We start from the raw sequence: 17,645 nt of genomic DNA on the forward strand, positions 1-17,645 counted from the left end.
GTTAAAAGGCTACAGAAAGGAGCTTCCTTTCCATTAATAACTTATAAAAAGAAACTGAAATAGTACAGCTTCTACCAAACTTCTATTTCTTAAGATAGTTTTATTAACTTACTGCTAATTTGTCAACCTCACTTAAGTGAGCTTGAGCCATTTTGGAAGACAAGCAATTCTGTAGATTATTATTTTTTTGTTGGTGTCTGCTTGTTCTTCAAAATTGCCTTAATTAATACAAAGATAGAAGGTGACTGCATTGTCATTTATTGTTGGCTGTTGATCATGTTAAAATTAAACTTCCAAGGCTAACAATTCACTGCAAATGTCCATTTGTTGTTTCCATTGTAATATAATGCTTCTGAAGTTCCAGACTCCTTCGCCTTGCAAATATGATTTCACGAGCTTGTTCCTTCATTTCCTTCCTCAGCACTATTCTTGCTGCTGTAATGCCTATATTCTGGTTTTAATTCCCACATGTTCTTGTGAGGGTTTTTTGTGTTATAATGACCGATTTCTTTCAATATACTCTTCAGATATGCCTAAAATAGTAACAACAAAAACGAAACACAATTAAAACAAATTGACAAAGATATATACATTCATTATATACACAAAAGTGTGTTACTCTAAAATACACCACTCGTGAAATTCATACATAACTACATCCAGGACTGAGCGGCATATTTCAATATCCTCGTATATTTGTGATGTTATTTCCCACTTTTCCATGATTCTTTGCTCAAACAGTCAGTCTGCATATCTAATAAAAGAGAATTACACGGTGGCTAGAAGATATGAGTTTTATTTTCTTGTGTTTCTGTGATTGTTCATATAATATTAATTTTACCACTCAAAAATAAAGTTCATATCTTTGTGCTGCTGTGTAATGTCCTCTATGTATATAAGCAGCAGTACAGAAGTCTCACCACTGGTTGTTTTGTAATAGTAATGAGGTCCTTCAGGTTGTAATACTGATGTCTTTCAAATGCACTGAAGAGCAATGCTTTTACAACATCCTCATCTTCCCGAGCCCTCTTGCCTTCTTCTTTCTTTTTCCTCTCATGCTCAATCTACAAACAAAATAGATGTCATTCATTTTGAAAATGAAACTTGGTATTACGACAGACTAAGCTTGTATTAGCACATGTACATCTGTAGTCCTGGCTGCCTGCCCTTTTTAACTCTCTAGTTATTTCAGATAGCCAGGCCCCTAATTCCATTAATTAACATATTTAACTAATCTTTGTAAAATATTTCTGTGAGACCAAGGGGAAATAAGGATTGTATGTTGTGTTGAAAGGTTACCCCTACTGAGCAAAAAGCTACCAGTAGCTCAGCACTTCAAAAAAGTTATCTTACAAAAATGCTATGCAATCTATTCCAGAAACTATACATGTAACTGAAATAGATGCTGTAATCAAAGACTTGCTTCAACATTATTCCTTTGGGTACTTACATTCATTTTGTGGTCACTCACTGGTCGGTATTTAATCACCCGATCAACCTGTATGGATTGTCGACCTGCTTTGCTGCTGTTGACAATTATCCGCCTGTAGAAATGAAAAATAAATTACAACATACTACATGATCTCCTGATGTGTCACCAAGACAGACTGGGTACAAGCAAACATGATGACATAGTGCATTCAGCAGGGCTGCACATTGGCAGTTGTCAGGTTGTAGTGGTGATTTAAAACAGACCAGCCAAAATGTTGAGGCTTAATCATCCAATCTGTGACTACAGATGTACATTGTATGATACAAAGGAGTTGCAAGTGATGTAAGAGAGAAGTGCTGTGAGAGTAAAGTGTCTTGGAAAGAACACAACACAATACTAAATCTATTATATTTCATTTTTTCACAAATTGAATTTTAGCAACAAAATCCAAGTCAAAATAAAGGTTATGATTACATGTACATGATAACTCTGGTCAGCATTTAAACTCATTAGCATTAAATTTTAATTCTTTACCAAAGGAAGCTTACTTTTTCAATTTCAAATAGTCAGCACTGGGTTGTACAGGCCGACAGTCTGCCCTCTGAACTACAACCCCTTCAATAGTCACCTGAGCTGTTTAAAAAAAAATAGAAAAATAGTTTTTACATGAATAAACTGCTTCATACAACCAACATTTCTATCAGGACAGAAAATAATTATTTAACATTCATTTTTCTGATATCTGGAAATTTTAAAGAAACAGTACACCCAGTTTTGAATAATGGCGACACTTTTTCACATTATTAGTTGACAATGAGTTGGTAGGTTGAGGGAACTTTATAGACTGTAACTCACGTTTTGAAGCCTTTTCTTCAGTGTCATCTTCTACAGAGGCTACAGTAGACAAATTCCTTTCAGTAATGTTTAAAGTAAACCATTTTTTAAATAAAGGAAAATTCACAACTACAGTGAAACAAAAAAAGTACTGCAAACAGGCATATTCAAATTACCTATGACTGGGAAGTCTTTTGAGAGTAATGTGCTACTCAAGGACATCATAAGGACATATGTGTACTCAAGGACTTTAGGACATACAGTCAGGGCCTCAGACAGGATTAAAATTTTCAGAGTCCAGCACAACAAGCTTTTACAAGATTTATTACTGTGCCACTTACAAGAGTCCCTTACTTAACAGCTGTTTTCTGAGATGCATGTAGCATAAATCTACAAGCCAAAGTGTATTCTCTGGTTCATGACACATTATTGTTACAGAAACAGACTAAGCAATAGCTGGGTCATTTTTCAACTCTACACAGAGCAATCTGGATCTCCCAAAAACATTTGAAATCAATATCTGTAGATCCTTGAAACAAGAAATCTTTTTTTACTTCCCAGGTGCCCCAGATTAACATTATATCCACATGGCAGGTTTCTGAACTTGAGAGTTAAACTAATAATTCTGACCAATTTCTGTAAAACATTAAAAACCAATCTGGATTTGTGCCTGAGTATAATACGCACTTAATGACCGGCCCTAAGTAGAAACATTAATTAAGGGTTTTGTTATACCCCTGAACTCGAAAAAATCATTTGCTTGACGCCAGCAGGCTCACAAATTTGTCGCAGTTTCAAGTAGCGCAACCTGATCACGTGTGAGTTGAAAGTTCATTGTTGTTTCCCTGGGGAGTTAAGGAGTTTTGACCCATAACACATGACAGGTTCTCCCTAAATTGGAAAATGTATTTGAGTTTGGAGGTATAACAAATAGGAATACTTTTACATAAGCAATACAACCTGCCGTTCTTTCTGAAAACATGCCCATGGACTGCTCAACTTTTGACAAAACCATCTTGTATTCCCTTGGAACCTTGACTTTATCTTTAACATCATTGGTTATGGTATCTCTGTCCTCTTTTTTGTTGTTATCTTTTTCTTCTTTTTTGTTGATATTTTCATCTTCTTTGTTGGCTAAAGCATCTGACAGTTTAAATGCAACCTGAAAAATTGGGCAGGAATGTAAGAAATTGTTGTAAAAATTGTTGACCAAACTACAAAACTTCAACACATTATCTAAAAGTAACAAACATATAAGTCAGAACAAACCTCATTTCTTTGAGGATTGCTGTTGACAAAGGTAGAAAAATTGCATAAGTTATATAAAAAGACAATACTCTTTGTCAATGTCATAAGTTTATGCTGAACATTGTGTAAGGAGTCAAACAAAAACTACCTCCATGAACTGTAATAATAATTGCTACATTTCATGGTACGCAGCCAGAATAACTGTTATTACTGATTGTACAGTGCCATCAAGGTGGAATTAACTTGACATGGACTGGGATAATAGCAAAATAATTATAGCTAAAAATGGGTCCAGCAAACCTACCAATGATAAAGAAATGGATTATCATAAATACCCTCAATATCTTTATATCTTGGCAATCTTGGCAAGGTCTTACCAAACCCAACAAGATCTCGTTAGTCTCAAGGAGATCACTGAGATCTGGGCAAGCTTGGCCAAGATTCTAAAGGCACTTCAGATAAACTTTTCTTAATCTTGCCAAGATCTCACCAATCTTGCTAAGATCCTTGATATCTTGACAAAATCTTGCCCAGAATTTTCTTAATCAACGCTGTCTAGTGTTCAACCAGCAAATATATTTGATTCAAATTTAATACTGATTGATTTATTGTGTAGAAACACTATGAACCTCAATCAACCAACAGTGATCTACTGCTACCCACACCTTTTAGAAAATTAAGCAATGAAAGTATCAAAGAAACGCTAGCAATACAGACATGCACAAGATTGACAATGGCGGTCAATCAATCCATGGTCAATTGCAAGCATGTTCATATTGATACGGTTTCTTTTTTACTTTCATTGCTTAATTTTCTAAAGGCTATGTGAATACTTGATGATATTTCAACTAATTCTGCGATCGATTTTCTGCAAACAAACCCTGCACTGGTTATCAAAGGAGAAGAGAGTTGGAAATCTACAATGTGTCCACCATCTTGGAAATTTCAGGTAAGCTCAATTTACTACTGAGCTTGCATCAGTCCAATTGATGGTTCTGGGTTTTTATACATTTTCTTTCTCCATTGATTTTATAGGGGGTCACTAGTGAGGGGGGGGGGGGTGGTGGGAAAGATCAGTAGGGGGTCAGTGTTATGTAAAATCCCTGATGAAGATGAAGATTGGTTCTCAGTTGTCATCAACAGTCCTGTGACATTAATTAGCTGCACTCACACGACCAATCAGAATGTTACTTTTCATCATGGATCTTTCAACCATTTAGGTAAATAAAAAACAAATAGGACATTATGAGAAAAGCACTTAGGGATGAATCACTGGAAAATAATATGATCATTTCTGAATTACTAAAACCACGTTCTTCTAAACATCTGTTTTTTTGCCTGTGTGTCTTCCGATCAGGACAGAAGGAACCCAGTACAGAACAAAAGTAACAAAGGCCTCAGCTCCAGTGTTAGCTGAAAATAACCCGTTTTCTTCTCTTTCTTACTTGGTTATCTGAAGGGACCCAACAATACCAGAAGCATCAGTATTTTCCATCCAAATATTGGACAAATATTTAGGAACCTGAGGAAAAACATCAGATGTTAACATTACAAATGAAATAGACAACTATTGAGCTTACTAAAATCACAATACACGGCCGTTGACCGGCTGATCACATTCGTACGACAGCTTGAAAGCTCTAAAATATAGCTGTTTCACCTTCACAAGCCAAACTGCTCTTGATACACCAGAACAGTCCACTTCTGATCCCATTTTTGACAGTTTTGATATTTTTCAATCCAAAGTCAAACTGCTTCCCTTTAGTGAACTGAAATGAAAAATACGCCGTATAGTGATCACAAAGCGTCCTTGACAAGGACGATGCTGCTCACCTCGTTCCCAGGATCCAATGTTGTTCTCAGGGTTGTTCCCAGGGTTTTCTCTAGGGAGAGAGATGACCTTGGGAACAAGGTTGAAGATCTTCTTCAACACAACCCCCAACAATCTTCTCGATGCAAATAAAAGAAATTTACGTAGACGCAGAGTGGCGCCTTTATTATGAAATTTTCCTAATAAAAGGCGCTAACTATCACCATCTTACTGCCGTGCGTCTGTGAGGACCGTTTTTGCTTGTTCTTAAACTAATTATGCAATATGCGCTGATGAAAACCAGTCTCCATGAAAATAACAATAGCATTCCACCAACTGGAATGAGGTATTTTTTCCCTGGACTTTTCGCCACGTTGTTGAAGTTTTGTATTCAGAAAAACATCAAAGGTACAATACATTCCTTTCCAGCCATGGATTCTCACACCCATGAATGAATTTCAATGCAGTATATAAAGAAGCGTCAAATGACACACCCAGTTTGGCGTTGGTCACTGTTGTGCAGGGAAGGCAAACCAACATGCTTCTCGACGAGCTTTCCTTCAGTTAAGTTTATATTTTCTTCCTTTACCTAGCAGTTATCCATCTATATAATTGTTTAGTGACTTTTCGTTTCGCTACCCTTCTTTTAGCTTAACGATTCAGCATAGCATTCTGTTCTCGTAGTTTAGAGCTACTGAAAAGTTGCCGCAGTAATGTTGTTATACCATTTAGTTAACAGTTATATTTTCCCATGAGAAATAACCTGATTCTGGTCGTTCCATATCTTATCAAGGTCGGCTGTAATATTTATTTCATGTTATTCCTACAACAAACTGAAAGGCTTTTATTCCAACCTGGCTGTTTCGTTCGCGATTCCACTGTAGCTCAGGTTTGAAGCGCGGCGAAGATATAAGATTGTCATTCCACCATCACGATGGATGTTCAATAACCCTGCCAAGTAAATTCTCTAACCTGGGTTTTATTCCATTAAGAATGATTTAGAGGCACTCGAGATATTAAATAAGAGATAATTGAGGCGGTGCATTTTTGTTCCAGGTTTTTGCCTGTATGACCGTATTAAATGCCGTCAGTGTGTGTTTATGGAATTTCGCCACTGTTGAGCTAAAGGCTGCGTCCCAGAGGCTTCTTCAGACCGGTTTATAGGCAGTTAAGGTTAGTTTGAACTCGGTTAAGACATCTATCATTTCTCGGATAACTATTACAATCACTGTTGCTGCGCATGCCATTTATAACATAATCGTAAACATCATGTCCGCTTAAATATGAAACACAGCAAAAATGAATCAGTCAGCTCATTTTATGCATAGACTTCAGTGAAATGTAATGAGTTCACCCTCAATCTTGGCCAGTGTACCACAAAAAGTTCAGATAAAAATAAAATTATGCGATTGTTTTGGATGGTAATCAATTGACCTGCTGACGGCACTCAAAAAAATTAAATGACGTAACAGGATTTGCTAACCTACATTGCTTTAATCATTTGTTGATTCTATAAGGACAGCAGAGAAGCTACTAAACGACTTGCATTGTCCCGAGCGGTTATTCTTCAGTTTTGGCGCCTTACACCGTAATTCAGTGCAAGTACGACCGATGTTGACTGCATAGTGGCTGTCCATCTTCAGGTTGGAAGCAAGTTTCCAGTGAAGTTCAGATAAGTCATCTGTATTTCTCCTCAGATTTGTTTCGCCGCGTATATATGATCTTAATTTTCATGGTCGGCTGTACTCGTGAATTTAATGCACAGCAAGATTGTATAAACTTGGTACGTTAGACATTCAATAGGCTTACTGAGAAAAGGGCGGGCAACAAATAGAGAAAATTCTTTTTCGCTGAAATAACTCTTAAGGGTACAAGAAGCGTCTTTCTTCTCTATTGAGTTTCGCTAACGAAGATCGATTCCTGTTTAGCTACATTTCCGAAAGTTCGTCCAGCATCTTAAAACTTCAAAATCCATATATCAAGGAGGAGAGCTGGGTGTGAGTGAGAGGGCTTACAACTGGATCAGTTTCTTTCTTTTTTTAACAGATAGATGGACCTATAACGTAAGGAGAGGGGAGGAAAGCTTGAAAACGGGGGGCGTATGACCAGATTTTATGGTACCCAAAATGTAAAATGATTGAAAGCAAGTTTTTCTCATAATTAACACTCAAAGAGTCATGTATTGCAAACGATTCGCCGACTAGGAACCAATCAACGTTAACTGGAAAATCATTTTACCTCATCACCTAAAAAAAGTTAGGAATAAGTTCGTTCTATGCGGTTATTTCGAGGTAAAAATAGACCTGATCTTTAATTTCCCGGGATACAATGAATGTCTGGAATATGTTTCATGCGATGCTCTGCCGTCACAAACAACAGAGAGTCGGAATCACTTGTCACATGAGAACATCTTATATCGTTTTGTGGAGCAATAAGTTCATTGTGTCAATGGTAAAACCGTTTTCAGTGAGACGCTGGTTAATAAAGGCATTATTAGATTAGGCAATTTAACCCTGTGAATACCAAACTTTTGCCAAAAAATACCGTTTTTTAACCGTTTAGTCAGGTTTTTTAGCTGCCATGACGCTAAATAAGCCTAAGTTGTGCTAAAAAAGCTTTTTTTTTTGCTAAAAGGAGAGCTTTTTCGAGGATTAGGTACAAAATTGAGCAAAACTTCAATTACGGGCATGCGCATAAGCCAAAATTTGGACTTTTTTTTTGCCATTAACCGTTCTCAATTTCGTTTGTTGGCCCTCTCCTTTCTGTTTTTCTCTGCCCTTTTACACTGGCTACCTTTTGCATTGTATGTTCTTTCTGGCTGCAGTGAAAAGTTGGATGTTAATTACGGGCGAAGCCTAGAAATGGACCTTGATCAATCATAGGCGTTGTGGACCATTTTACCACCGTTTTTGCACCAAAACTGATAACCTTGTTTTTCGATTTGCGACGTCGGAATGTCGTCGATATCTAAACCTGACCATTGTGCGGAAAGGGCTAGCCTAGCACTACTATCAGCTTATCAAGAACATCTGATGACATCTAAATTGACGACGTCACAAGTGGTACAAAGAGCACGACCATTAATTACGCATATATGCGTAGTTGGTATTCAAAGGGTTAAAAACAAAGAAGGCAAGACCGGCCAAAGTTTGAAACCACTCAGTGTTGCTAGCCGCATTTATTGCAGATCAAGATCTCGTAAATTGAAAATACATAGGGCAGAACCTTCGAATGACAAACCTGTGCAACGAAAGAAGGACCAGGAAAAAGGCGGGGCTACGAAAGGAAGGTCTTGATGGATACTTGATAACTTAGAATTGGTCAAAATTTTACCCATCCGCTGAGAAATGACACGTGTGTTAAACATCTGAGATCTGCTAAATTAGCCATGTTCTAAACGATCAAAGGACTGGGTACCAATGCTGATTTTAAATCGATTAATTTGTTAAAACTGAGCCTGGTACCTAAACGAGTCTCCAAAAATTAGCAAGTTTACCAAAATAATGTCAGTGTTTTTGGTTCACACAAAGATGTAAAACACTTTTGAAAAACTGTGACTTAAGAAAGCTTACTGATAGCTAAGAAATAACTAACATTTTCACTGATTTAAGGATGTTCGCGCGAAAAATTTCCAGTCGATAGTTTTTTTTTTTTAATTTTTACTGCGGTCAGATAATAAGTTACTTGTGTTAGAAATGCAAAAAAAAATTGGGGTCACCGACTTCGTTTCAGAGATAAAGCGTGGGGAAAACTACCCTGATTTTGAAAAATTGGCGCACGCAATTCGGCATGGTCCAAAGGGGTTTATAGTTAAAAATATAGAAGGTGAGCCGACGGAGGCAAACGATCTTAGTCATATTTTGTAGAAGTAGCGTGTGAATTTGCATGCACATAAAAGGATGCACAGAAAACAATTAGCGCGAACGTCCTTAACAGCTTCCAAATCGCATAAAATTTAACTGATAATCGACATAACAGCACTCCCATCCAGACGTCGACCTTTCCTATAAAACAGGATAAAACAGAATTGATATTGAAATACTTCATATAGATGATATATATCATAGCTTGTTTGGCTATGAAGACTACGTTATGCCGCTTGGATTCATGATCATTCGACTGTTACTACAACGCGCATCTAATGACGAAATGCGTATTTTCCAAACGAAATAAGCGGCGGAGTCATTCCTTCTTGGTAAATTTGTCATAACTGCCACTTAAAAACAGTTAGTGTATGTGTTTTATGGAAGAAAATGTTTAGTTTTGAGTATTGAAGTTCTCTTTTTTAATCCTGCAGGTTGACAAGAGATGTATTAAAAAACGTTGACGGCCTCCTCTAAGCGAGACCTTTTTCACGAGGCTAGTGATGTGCAGTTCTTCGCCGGTTCTGAGGCCCGTGGACTATATGGAAATATCTTATTTCAGATAAGTAGTTTTCTAGTTTTCTGATCTTTTCCTCTCTTTTTTAATCATTCAGTGGTTTTGGACCAAGAGCATGATCAAAATCGACGGTCTCCTAGCTAGAGAGTACATGTTGATGTACCATGAAAGATATATTTTGGGTGATTTTCTAACTAAAATAAGATAGTGCAGTCAGCCAATTAAAACGCAAAAAGTTTTTTTTAAATTGATTTTTTATAATTCACGTGATTGGCTTAGATACACAGCAGACACGCGCCTTCACCCTGTGATTGTTACCGTTTTTGTTTACCAATACTGAATGCGAGCTTTGTTGGGCTAATTAATAAAAAGCGAAAGCAAAAGCATTATATTTGCTTTAGAAAGTCACTACAAATTTTTATTATGGATTCTTGAAGCTTATGAAATGATCACGACTGGAAAATTGCTAAATAAAAGAAAGATAACTTCCCGTTTTTGTCTTCTCAGGATGAACACAAATGTGTTGAAAAATAAAGAAACATTTTGGATTGTTGCGCTGATTCTTGTGCAAACTGAAACATCTTATTTCAGATAAGTATATGATAGTTTTTTTTTGTTTTTCTTGACATAGTTAAGCACTCACAGTTTAACGCAGTAGCAAAACTGAGAAAACCATAAAGTACCCTAGATAAAAAACATGAACTGGAGTACATTGTGTTGATGTCGTACCATCGTAGAACGAACGCCAAAAGAAAATTAAGTACGTAACTTTCAGAGCAATAAATCATATTGAGGGCAGATTCAAAGTTTTACGTATGATTTTTTTTCTATGCATCTCTCTTGTCTAGTCTTGCAATGTAAGATTCGGCGTCTCTCGTGGTGTGTAAACGACCATTAACAGAAGGAAACTTTAGAGAAAACGTACTGGTAAAATAAGAATGATTACGAGAAAATAAATGCAGTTTTCTTTTAAAAAGGACGCATTTGTTAAATGATAGCTGACATCTAACATCTGCTAAATTTACTGAGAGTTGGGAAAATCGTCCAAAATTATACCACAAGATAAAACAGAACAAATATTGAAATAGTATATATATTATAACCAGCTGTTTGGGCATAGTTATAAGGACTACATCATTCCACTCGGACTAATTTTCAGAACGCATAATGACGAAATGTGTTCTTTGCAAACGCAAAAATAGCGGAGTTATTCCTTTCTGGTAAACGTGTGTCATAACGGCCACTTAAAACAGTCAGTAAATATGCTATATGAGAGAAAATGTTTGAGGTAATGAGGTTTTCTTTTTGTCCCCAGCAGGTTGAAAAGAAACGTATTAACAACAGTCGGTGCATACCTCTGCTGTGATACCTTTTTTATCAGGGTAGTGGTGTGCAGTTCTTCCCAACTTTGTGGCCAGTGAACTATTTGGGAACATCTTTGTTCAGATGAGTATTTGTTTTAGTTTTTATGTATTTCTCTTTTTTAACCATTCAACAGTCTCAGTCCAAGAGCTGATCAAAATCGACAGTCTCCTAACTAGAGGGTACCATGCCGGTGTAATTATGTTTCCAGATTTGTTGGCCAACATTTGATACGAGCTTTTCTTTGATGGGCTAATAAGAAAGCCATATAATTTTCATATTGGATTCTGCGATGTTAATGATATGAAAACGGCTGGAAAATTCAGTGCTAAATGAAAGATGATAACTTCCTCTTTTTTGTCTTCTCAGGATGAACGCAAATGTGGAGAAAACTGAGAGCATCATTTGAATTGCAGTATGGACTCTGTGCAAACTGATACATCTAACTTGGAAATATCTTATTTGAGATAAGTATATCATAGTTTTCTTTTTCCTCAAATAGTTTACCACTCACGGTTTTAGCACTAGCGAAATAAGTCTATTGCCTCTTTTTGATATTGATACATTACAAAATGTCATGGCTAAAAAAAACATGAATTTGATTACTCATGTTGTACCATTGTACAACGACCTCTGAAAGAAAAGTAACTTTTTCAATCAGTTGTGAGTCGAGCAAGACGAGGAATTCATAGAAGTCTGCCTTATTAAATATACATTCTTGGCTTTTGATATATTGTGGAGAACTATCTCAGTAAGTCGAACATAGATAAACTTACGGAGCTTTAAAACATATTGAGAGCAGATTCAAAAGTTTATTTAATACAAGTTTTTTTTCAGATTTCTTTTGTCCAGTCTTGTAATATTCGGTAAACGACCATTACTAGCAGAAACCATAAAAGAAAGCAAAAATGGGAGAAAAATGAAAACGAATTGGTGGAAATACTGGAATTGTCCTTTTAATCATTGCAACATCAGATCTCAATTTTTTTCTGTGTACCTTTCTTAACCTTTATAAGGTCTTCATTTAGGGAGTACCACCTAACAACTGAGAAGGCTTTTACATGTAGATTTAGCAAGTCAGAAATTAGTTAGTTTTAAGATTGTGATCACGATAATGAGTTTAAAGACTTTGGTCATGAAAATGTCTGCAAGGGCTCTTTCAAGGAGAAAACTCCGTGTCTAGTTAATTACGTCACAGTCAATTTGCGTGCATGCAATAGGTCACACCACCTCTGATTGCACGAGATTTGTCAACTGTTATAGATTGACGAGCTGAATAATTGCAGAGCATAAACGCCATTGCTTGAGAAAGTCGCCAAAATGTTCGTGTAGAAAATTTGTGAACTAAAAGATAATCCGTACCAATACATAAATACAATCTTTGAAGAAAACTAAACTAATTTTTGAATGAGCTTGACATTTCTCTAGAAAGAATTCAGAAGTTGATTGCGTTATTACGTAATGTTATTTTTTTAAGGAAATTGTGACAAATGGTTAACGACTGATGAGCAGATTTACTTCTGTTAAATCGTAGTTTTCTTATTTCTTTTTTCGTCTACTTGCGATAGTTTTAGTTTCTGACTGATCAAAGTCCAACGTCTCCTTAACATATCAATTCATTGTGCTAGCTGAGAGCACCCTGGCAGAAACTCGTTAGATTTAAGGTATTGTCTTGATGAACCTCAAAATTCTCACAATTAACGTACATCAAGCGGTAAGCTAAGGACCGGATCAGTTCCAAAGGATAATAGTCATTGCAAGATTAGGTGCGGTGAAAGTATTAAGAAGGAATCCGATAGGATATCAAGCAATTTCAGTTTTTAATGGACAAAAACCTTGTTACCAGAATGAATTAAAGTATATTACAGTCCTTTTTGCATTTTCTAAAAGTTAAAGATATAAACAGTTGCCTGAGATAACACCAAAAACAATTTCCCATGCAAACCGAGAATAAGTTTCTAAGTTCAGAGAAATCGTGCAAACACAGGTAAAATTTCACCTTTAGTTTCATTTCACCAGTACTTTCAAGTGTTTTATATGAAATTTATTTTCGATATTTGGTATTGTTAGAAATGATTTCTTTTGATAAGATGTTTAAAACAGTCACACAGAAGTTTGAAATACAATGAACATAACCTCAGTACAAAGTTTTTTTCCACTTGTTACTCGAACCTGTAGCGGATTTTGTAACATGTTTTGTGGAATTACTTCAAACTGTCAAAATTGCATGTTATTTTCAGTGTCAAATAAGAGCCCCAGTCGAATAACATGTTGTTTAAAAAAACTTTTAAGTAGAAAGATATGCTGTCACTCGAATAAAATTGTTCAAAATAACGGTCATTCTTTTTCGAGAAAAGTTGATTACAAAGTCACATATAACGCAAATCTGCATGCTGCATTCTATGGAAATAAATCTTTCTTTATAATACAATAGACGTCATTATTTATAAGTGGTTGGCACGACAGAAATTGAAGATTTATGGTTAAGGTTTACAAAATGTAAAAGGCTTCAACGAGAAAACAGCGTTGTTCCGTATGTGAGGTATCAGTATTACATCAAAAATGAGGGAAACATTCTTTTGTAAGCTTGTACGTAACGAGATAAGTAACATTATTAAAAGCACAAGATGTGCGAGAATAGGAATAAGCTAAGGAGCTGGAAACAAATTCTGAGTTTACGTCTCCTCACTAAAAATCGTTACTAATTTTCCGAAACTCATAAATATTTTTTTTCTGCATCCAAGATTATCAGAGAAATTAACAGCATTGTGACAAAATACAAGTGTAGGATCTGCAACAAATATAATAAGAAATCAGATCTTTAAAACGTTAAGAGTTTAACGCTATTATTTAACATAGTTTATAAAATAAAATAAATTTTATCTACTCATATTTTCGTAATCATATCTGCATAAGCAAAAAGACTGAAAAAATACATTATTATATTTATTATTATTATTATTATTATTATTAAGAATTCTATGTTAGCTTACTTGTATGACTACAGAGAAAGTTGAAATTGCATGTTTTGGCCAAATGTAAGCTCAAGGTGCGAGCAGTGGATGCAAATGTCATATGTGTTCAACTTGACTATTTTCGTCATTCTCAGTTAACTTTATTTGTAACTTTATTCTCTTTTGTACTTTTATGTCGATAGATAGGCTTTTATCTTGTAAATAATTATGTTTAAAAATTTAATTTGTACGTATTCCTGAGGATTGTAACTCCTGTTAGGTGTCCCCAATTAGCAGCAATGCTAAATCTCATTGACACGTAAATAAAGTTCTTATTAAAGTTATTATTAATATCTCGCGGAAACATTTGATTTACAAACACAACAGTTTTAACATAAGATATACTGACTCTTGGAAAACCTACAGGGTGTGAGCTACACATGATTTGAAACGTGATATTCCGTTACTATGGTTAGTTCCTTCTGTTTGAACACATCAAGTGAAAGAAAATTTTGAAAAATATTTCGGAAAGCATCAGCCAAAAGCGTGAAAAGTAACTCCATATCCTTATTACTCTAGGTGGCATTTGTACATGGGAATCTCTGTTTATGATATTTGCCTCATTAGCAAAAGCGATTGAGTTTTTTGATCAAGCTGCACAAACATCAGCACTGATATCTGAAGGAGAATTAAATGGCACGATTGACTGTCCGAAGGAACTTGAGACCGATGTATTGAATACTATTTGTGCGACGCGGGTGTCACAACTAAAAATTTTACAAAGAACTGTATGAGCTCATCATCATTTTTGCAAACTAGAAATTTTGTAAATTTTGAAAGCCAATTTCTACTTGAATATCATGCCCAAAGAGACAAACATTTCACTAATTATTAAGTTTCACAAGCTCTTTAAATGTTTAGAGTCAATATTTGAGTCTAGCGTGATGCCTTCTCTGCGCAAAGTCGTATGTTAATGAGGAAAAATGTACAGAATATCGTCTGCAAAGTTCGCTCTTCATTATTTCCAATCGAATGAAGTCATTGATCATTTTTTTTGGCCTCATTTGACGAGCCACTGCTGATCAACAATATATGACATACAACAAGGTTAAAACAAGAAATGCTCGGATTATTATATTTTGAGACTGAAAATTTAAAATTTATACGACCTGTAACATCCCAGTTTTGGTAAAAATAAAAGGATTCGTTTTGTATGAGATATTCTCTTTCAGGCGTTCGTGTACAGTCTCTCCAAGTTGAAATGGAAGACCTATGATTTTCGTCTTGAAACAAGATATAAAATGTATGCAACTCCTTGGTTGTAATAGGTTGCAAAGTACAAAAAAAACTTTTTAAAGTGTTGCATGCTGCTCTACAAATGTTAGTTACAGATCGAATATTCGTTTTGCAATGGTTCGTTATGAACAATATCATATCACAAAAGTGGAAATGACATAATTTGGCCAAATTTAAGCTTGACAGTTTATCCCTATTCGAGGATGATGGTTACTTTTTTTCTCTTTGTAAACATCACTTAAATGTGTTGACAAATATTTCATAAAGCATAACCAACAGAATGAGAGTTAAAACATATCCATATTAGCATAGGAGACATTTTTATGCCATACAATACGCTTTATAACAAAGACAAGATAAAGATTGCTGATTAAATTCATTAGCGTGATACTTGCATGCAAACAGAGCGAATTTTACACGAAACAAAAGTTTTTGCTAATTTAAGTTTTGTTTTTAAATGATGTCGTAAAGATCTCAGTTCTAATTGAATGGCAGGAGTCACTATGCAAGGATTATTGGGAGACACGAAAAAGACGGAATGGTTCCGAAAAAATAAGTTGTTCAAACTTCAAATGAAAACAGATAAGAAACGTTAGGCAAAAATATGAAAAAATTAGTACACGCGCGATGCAGGAAAGCATGCAGTAAACTTATTTTGTTTCTTTATTCTGTAGGATTGAATCATTTCATGACCACTGAGATGTTCAAGGCTGTCGATTCACGGCTGTAGATAGAGTCAGCTGCTGAGGAATCTTACGTTAAAAATGGACAACCTGGGATTTGCATGTCATACGCTTGAACAGTTATGGTCACAAGGCCCCTTCCAAGGCGTAACGGATCTCCACCAAACAGACATCAATCAAGGTGTGTGCCTATTGTTCTTCAAAAATTGTTGTTTGAACATGTTGCACAGCGTCACTGCCAAAGTACAAGTCTGAGAAAGTACAATGTTCTCAGTTTGAAAACTAAGGAAACGACGATTAACTTAACAATATACGGAGCAGCGGTTACGTTGAATGACAATTCAAATTTATGTTTGTGAAAATTATTACTGTCCTAACCCACATTTTAAGGTTTATGAAGCCTTTCTTTTCAAAAATTAACTATAGCAGTGGATAAAATTAAGATCCGTAGACATTTGAATGCAAATAGTAATTTCCTTGAAGTTATGAAACTAACATTGACATACATGGAACGAACATCATCATCATCATCAAAACTGCTATAAAAGAATTCGGATCCCGATAGCAGATTATAACATTATTTTATAGCAAGAAAATGTTGAACATTATAACACAGTGTAATTTTTAACTTTTAGAAACATCAGGAAGTAAAATGTAATACAAAAAAAGAAAACAAACAAAAAAACCGAAAAACACCAGAAACACAATTTGCGTTTCAATTGCTGCTCACCTGCAAGACAAAAAATATATCAATTTATTATTGTTACTTTTCACAATAACATCTAATGTTCTATATACGTTTAACCAACAGGGCTGAAGATGTTTGAATGGCAGAAAAAAAGCAAGAAAACACCCATAAGAACAAAATTGAGTGATAAGAAAGCAAAAAAGGATAACGAAGGAAAGGGTAGTTTAAAAAAACTTTAAGCTCCAAGATCAAATGCTGAGATTTTGAGTAAAGCCACTCCATTGTTTATTGCTCGTATTTCCCCAACGTTAAGGGTCCAAAACTTATTTTCTGCTGGAAAAAAAGGTCTACAGAGCAAATAAAACAACAAGTTACCTAAAAAGCTCTGCAAACCTTTTGAAACATTATCTAATATAACTCAAAACTAATCAAAAAAACAAGCCACGGTGCCTTAAACAGGCAATAGTGGCAAATTCACCTGTCTGCTTTGTCATTACTTGTGTGTTTAACTGTGTTATACGTTGGTGGGGGGACTCGAGGGTGGAGGGAGGCTGGTGGGGGGAGTCGAAGGACTCCCCCCATCTTCCTCCACTCCAAGGAGGGAGGCTGGTGGGGGGAGTCGAAGGACTCCCCCCATCTTCCTCCACTCCAAGGAGGGAGGCTGGTGGGGGGAGTCGAAGGACTCCCCGTGCTCAGGTTAATTTATGCAAATTTTATTCAAGTATTAAACGAAATCTCTATTTGATAGTTTTTATTTCTTCGCATTTTTCTGCTATTTATATAACATTTGGTTGACATATTTAATAAATACTTGTCTTCTTTGCTATACTTTTAGGTTTAGTTTTTCATCCTTTTAGTCGTATAAAGGAGACTTTTTCGCATTACCAGAAGAAAATTATTCTCCCATGGTTATTCCTTAAGGATGAGGACAAGAAGATAGAGAAATTTTGTACCCACT

At 35.6% G+C, this 17,645-nt stretch overlaps 1 protein-coding gene and 1 long non-coding RNA gene across 3 annotated transcripts; one reads left to right on the forward strand and one right to left on the reverse strand.

Moving 5' to 3' along the window:
• Positions 1 to 80: 80 nt before the first annotated feature.
• On the reverse strand, positions 81 to 5,333 carry LOC110040646 (general transcription factor IIF subunit 2-like). Of its 2 annotated transcripts, none has more exons than XM_089293113.1 (9): positions 5,175 to 5,333; positions 4,960 to 5,036; positions 3,536 to 3,554; positions 3,227 to 3,428; positions 2,288 to 2,395; positions 1,981 to 2,065; positions 1,451 to 1,544; positions 921 to 1,064; positions 81 to 533 (listed from the first exon to the last, which is right to left on the reverse strand). In XM_089293113.1, the coding sequence occupies exons 1-9, from the start codon at positions 5,226 to 5,228 to the stop codon at positions 390 to 392; spliced, it is 927 nt and encodes a 308-aa protein (XP_089149239.1). In that variant the 5' UTR covers positions 5,229 to 5,333; the 3' UTR covers positions 81 to 389. The 2 variants fall into 2 exon arrangements, with proteins under 2 accessions (XP_089149239.1, XP_020601576.1); XM_020745917.2 differs by having other exon boundaries at positions 2,288 to 2,326; positions 5,175 to 5,332.
• A 10,194-nt stretch (positions 5,334 to 15,527) lies between these two features.
• On the forward strand, positions 15,528 to 17,069 carry LOC149108541 (uncharacterized). The gene is made up of 2 exons (XR_016208237.1): positions 15,528 to 16,180; positions 16,811 to 17,069. It is a non-coding gene; the product is annotated as an uncharacterized LOC149108541 (long non-coding RNA).
• Positions 17,070 to 17,645: the final 576 nt, after the last annotated feature.

The sequence above is a fragment of the Orbicella faveolata genome, unplaced genomic scaffold (genome assembly GCF_042242905.1).
Source record: "Orbicella faveolata isolate gen_17 unplaced genomic scaffold, um_ofav_v1 contig_25, whole genome shotgun sequence".
Lineage (NCBI taxonomy): Eukaryota > Metazoa > Cnidaria > Anthozoa > Scleractinia > Merulinidae > Orbicella > Orbicella faveolata.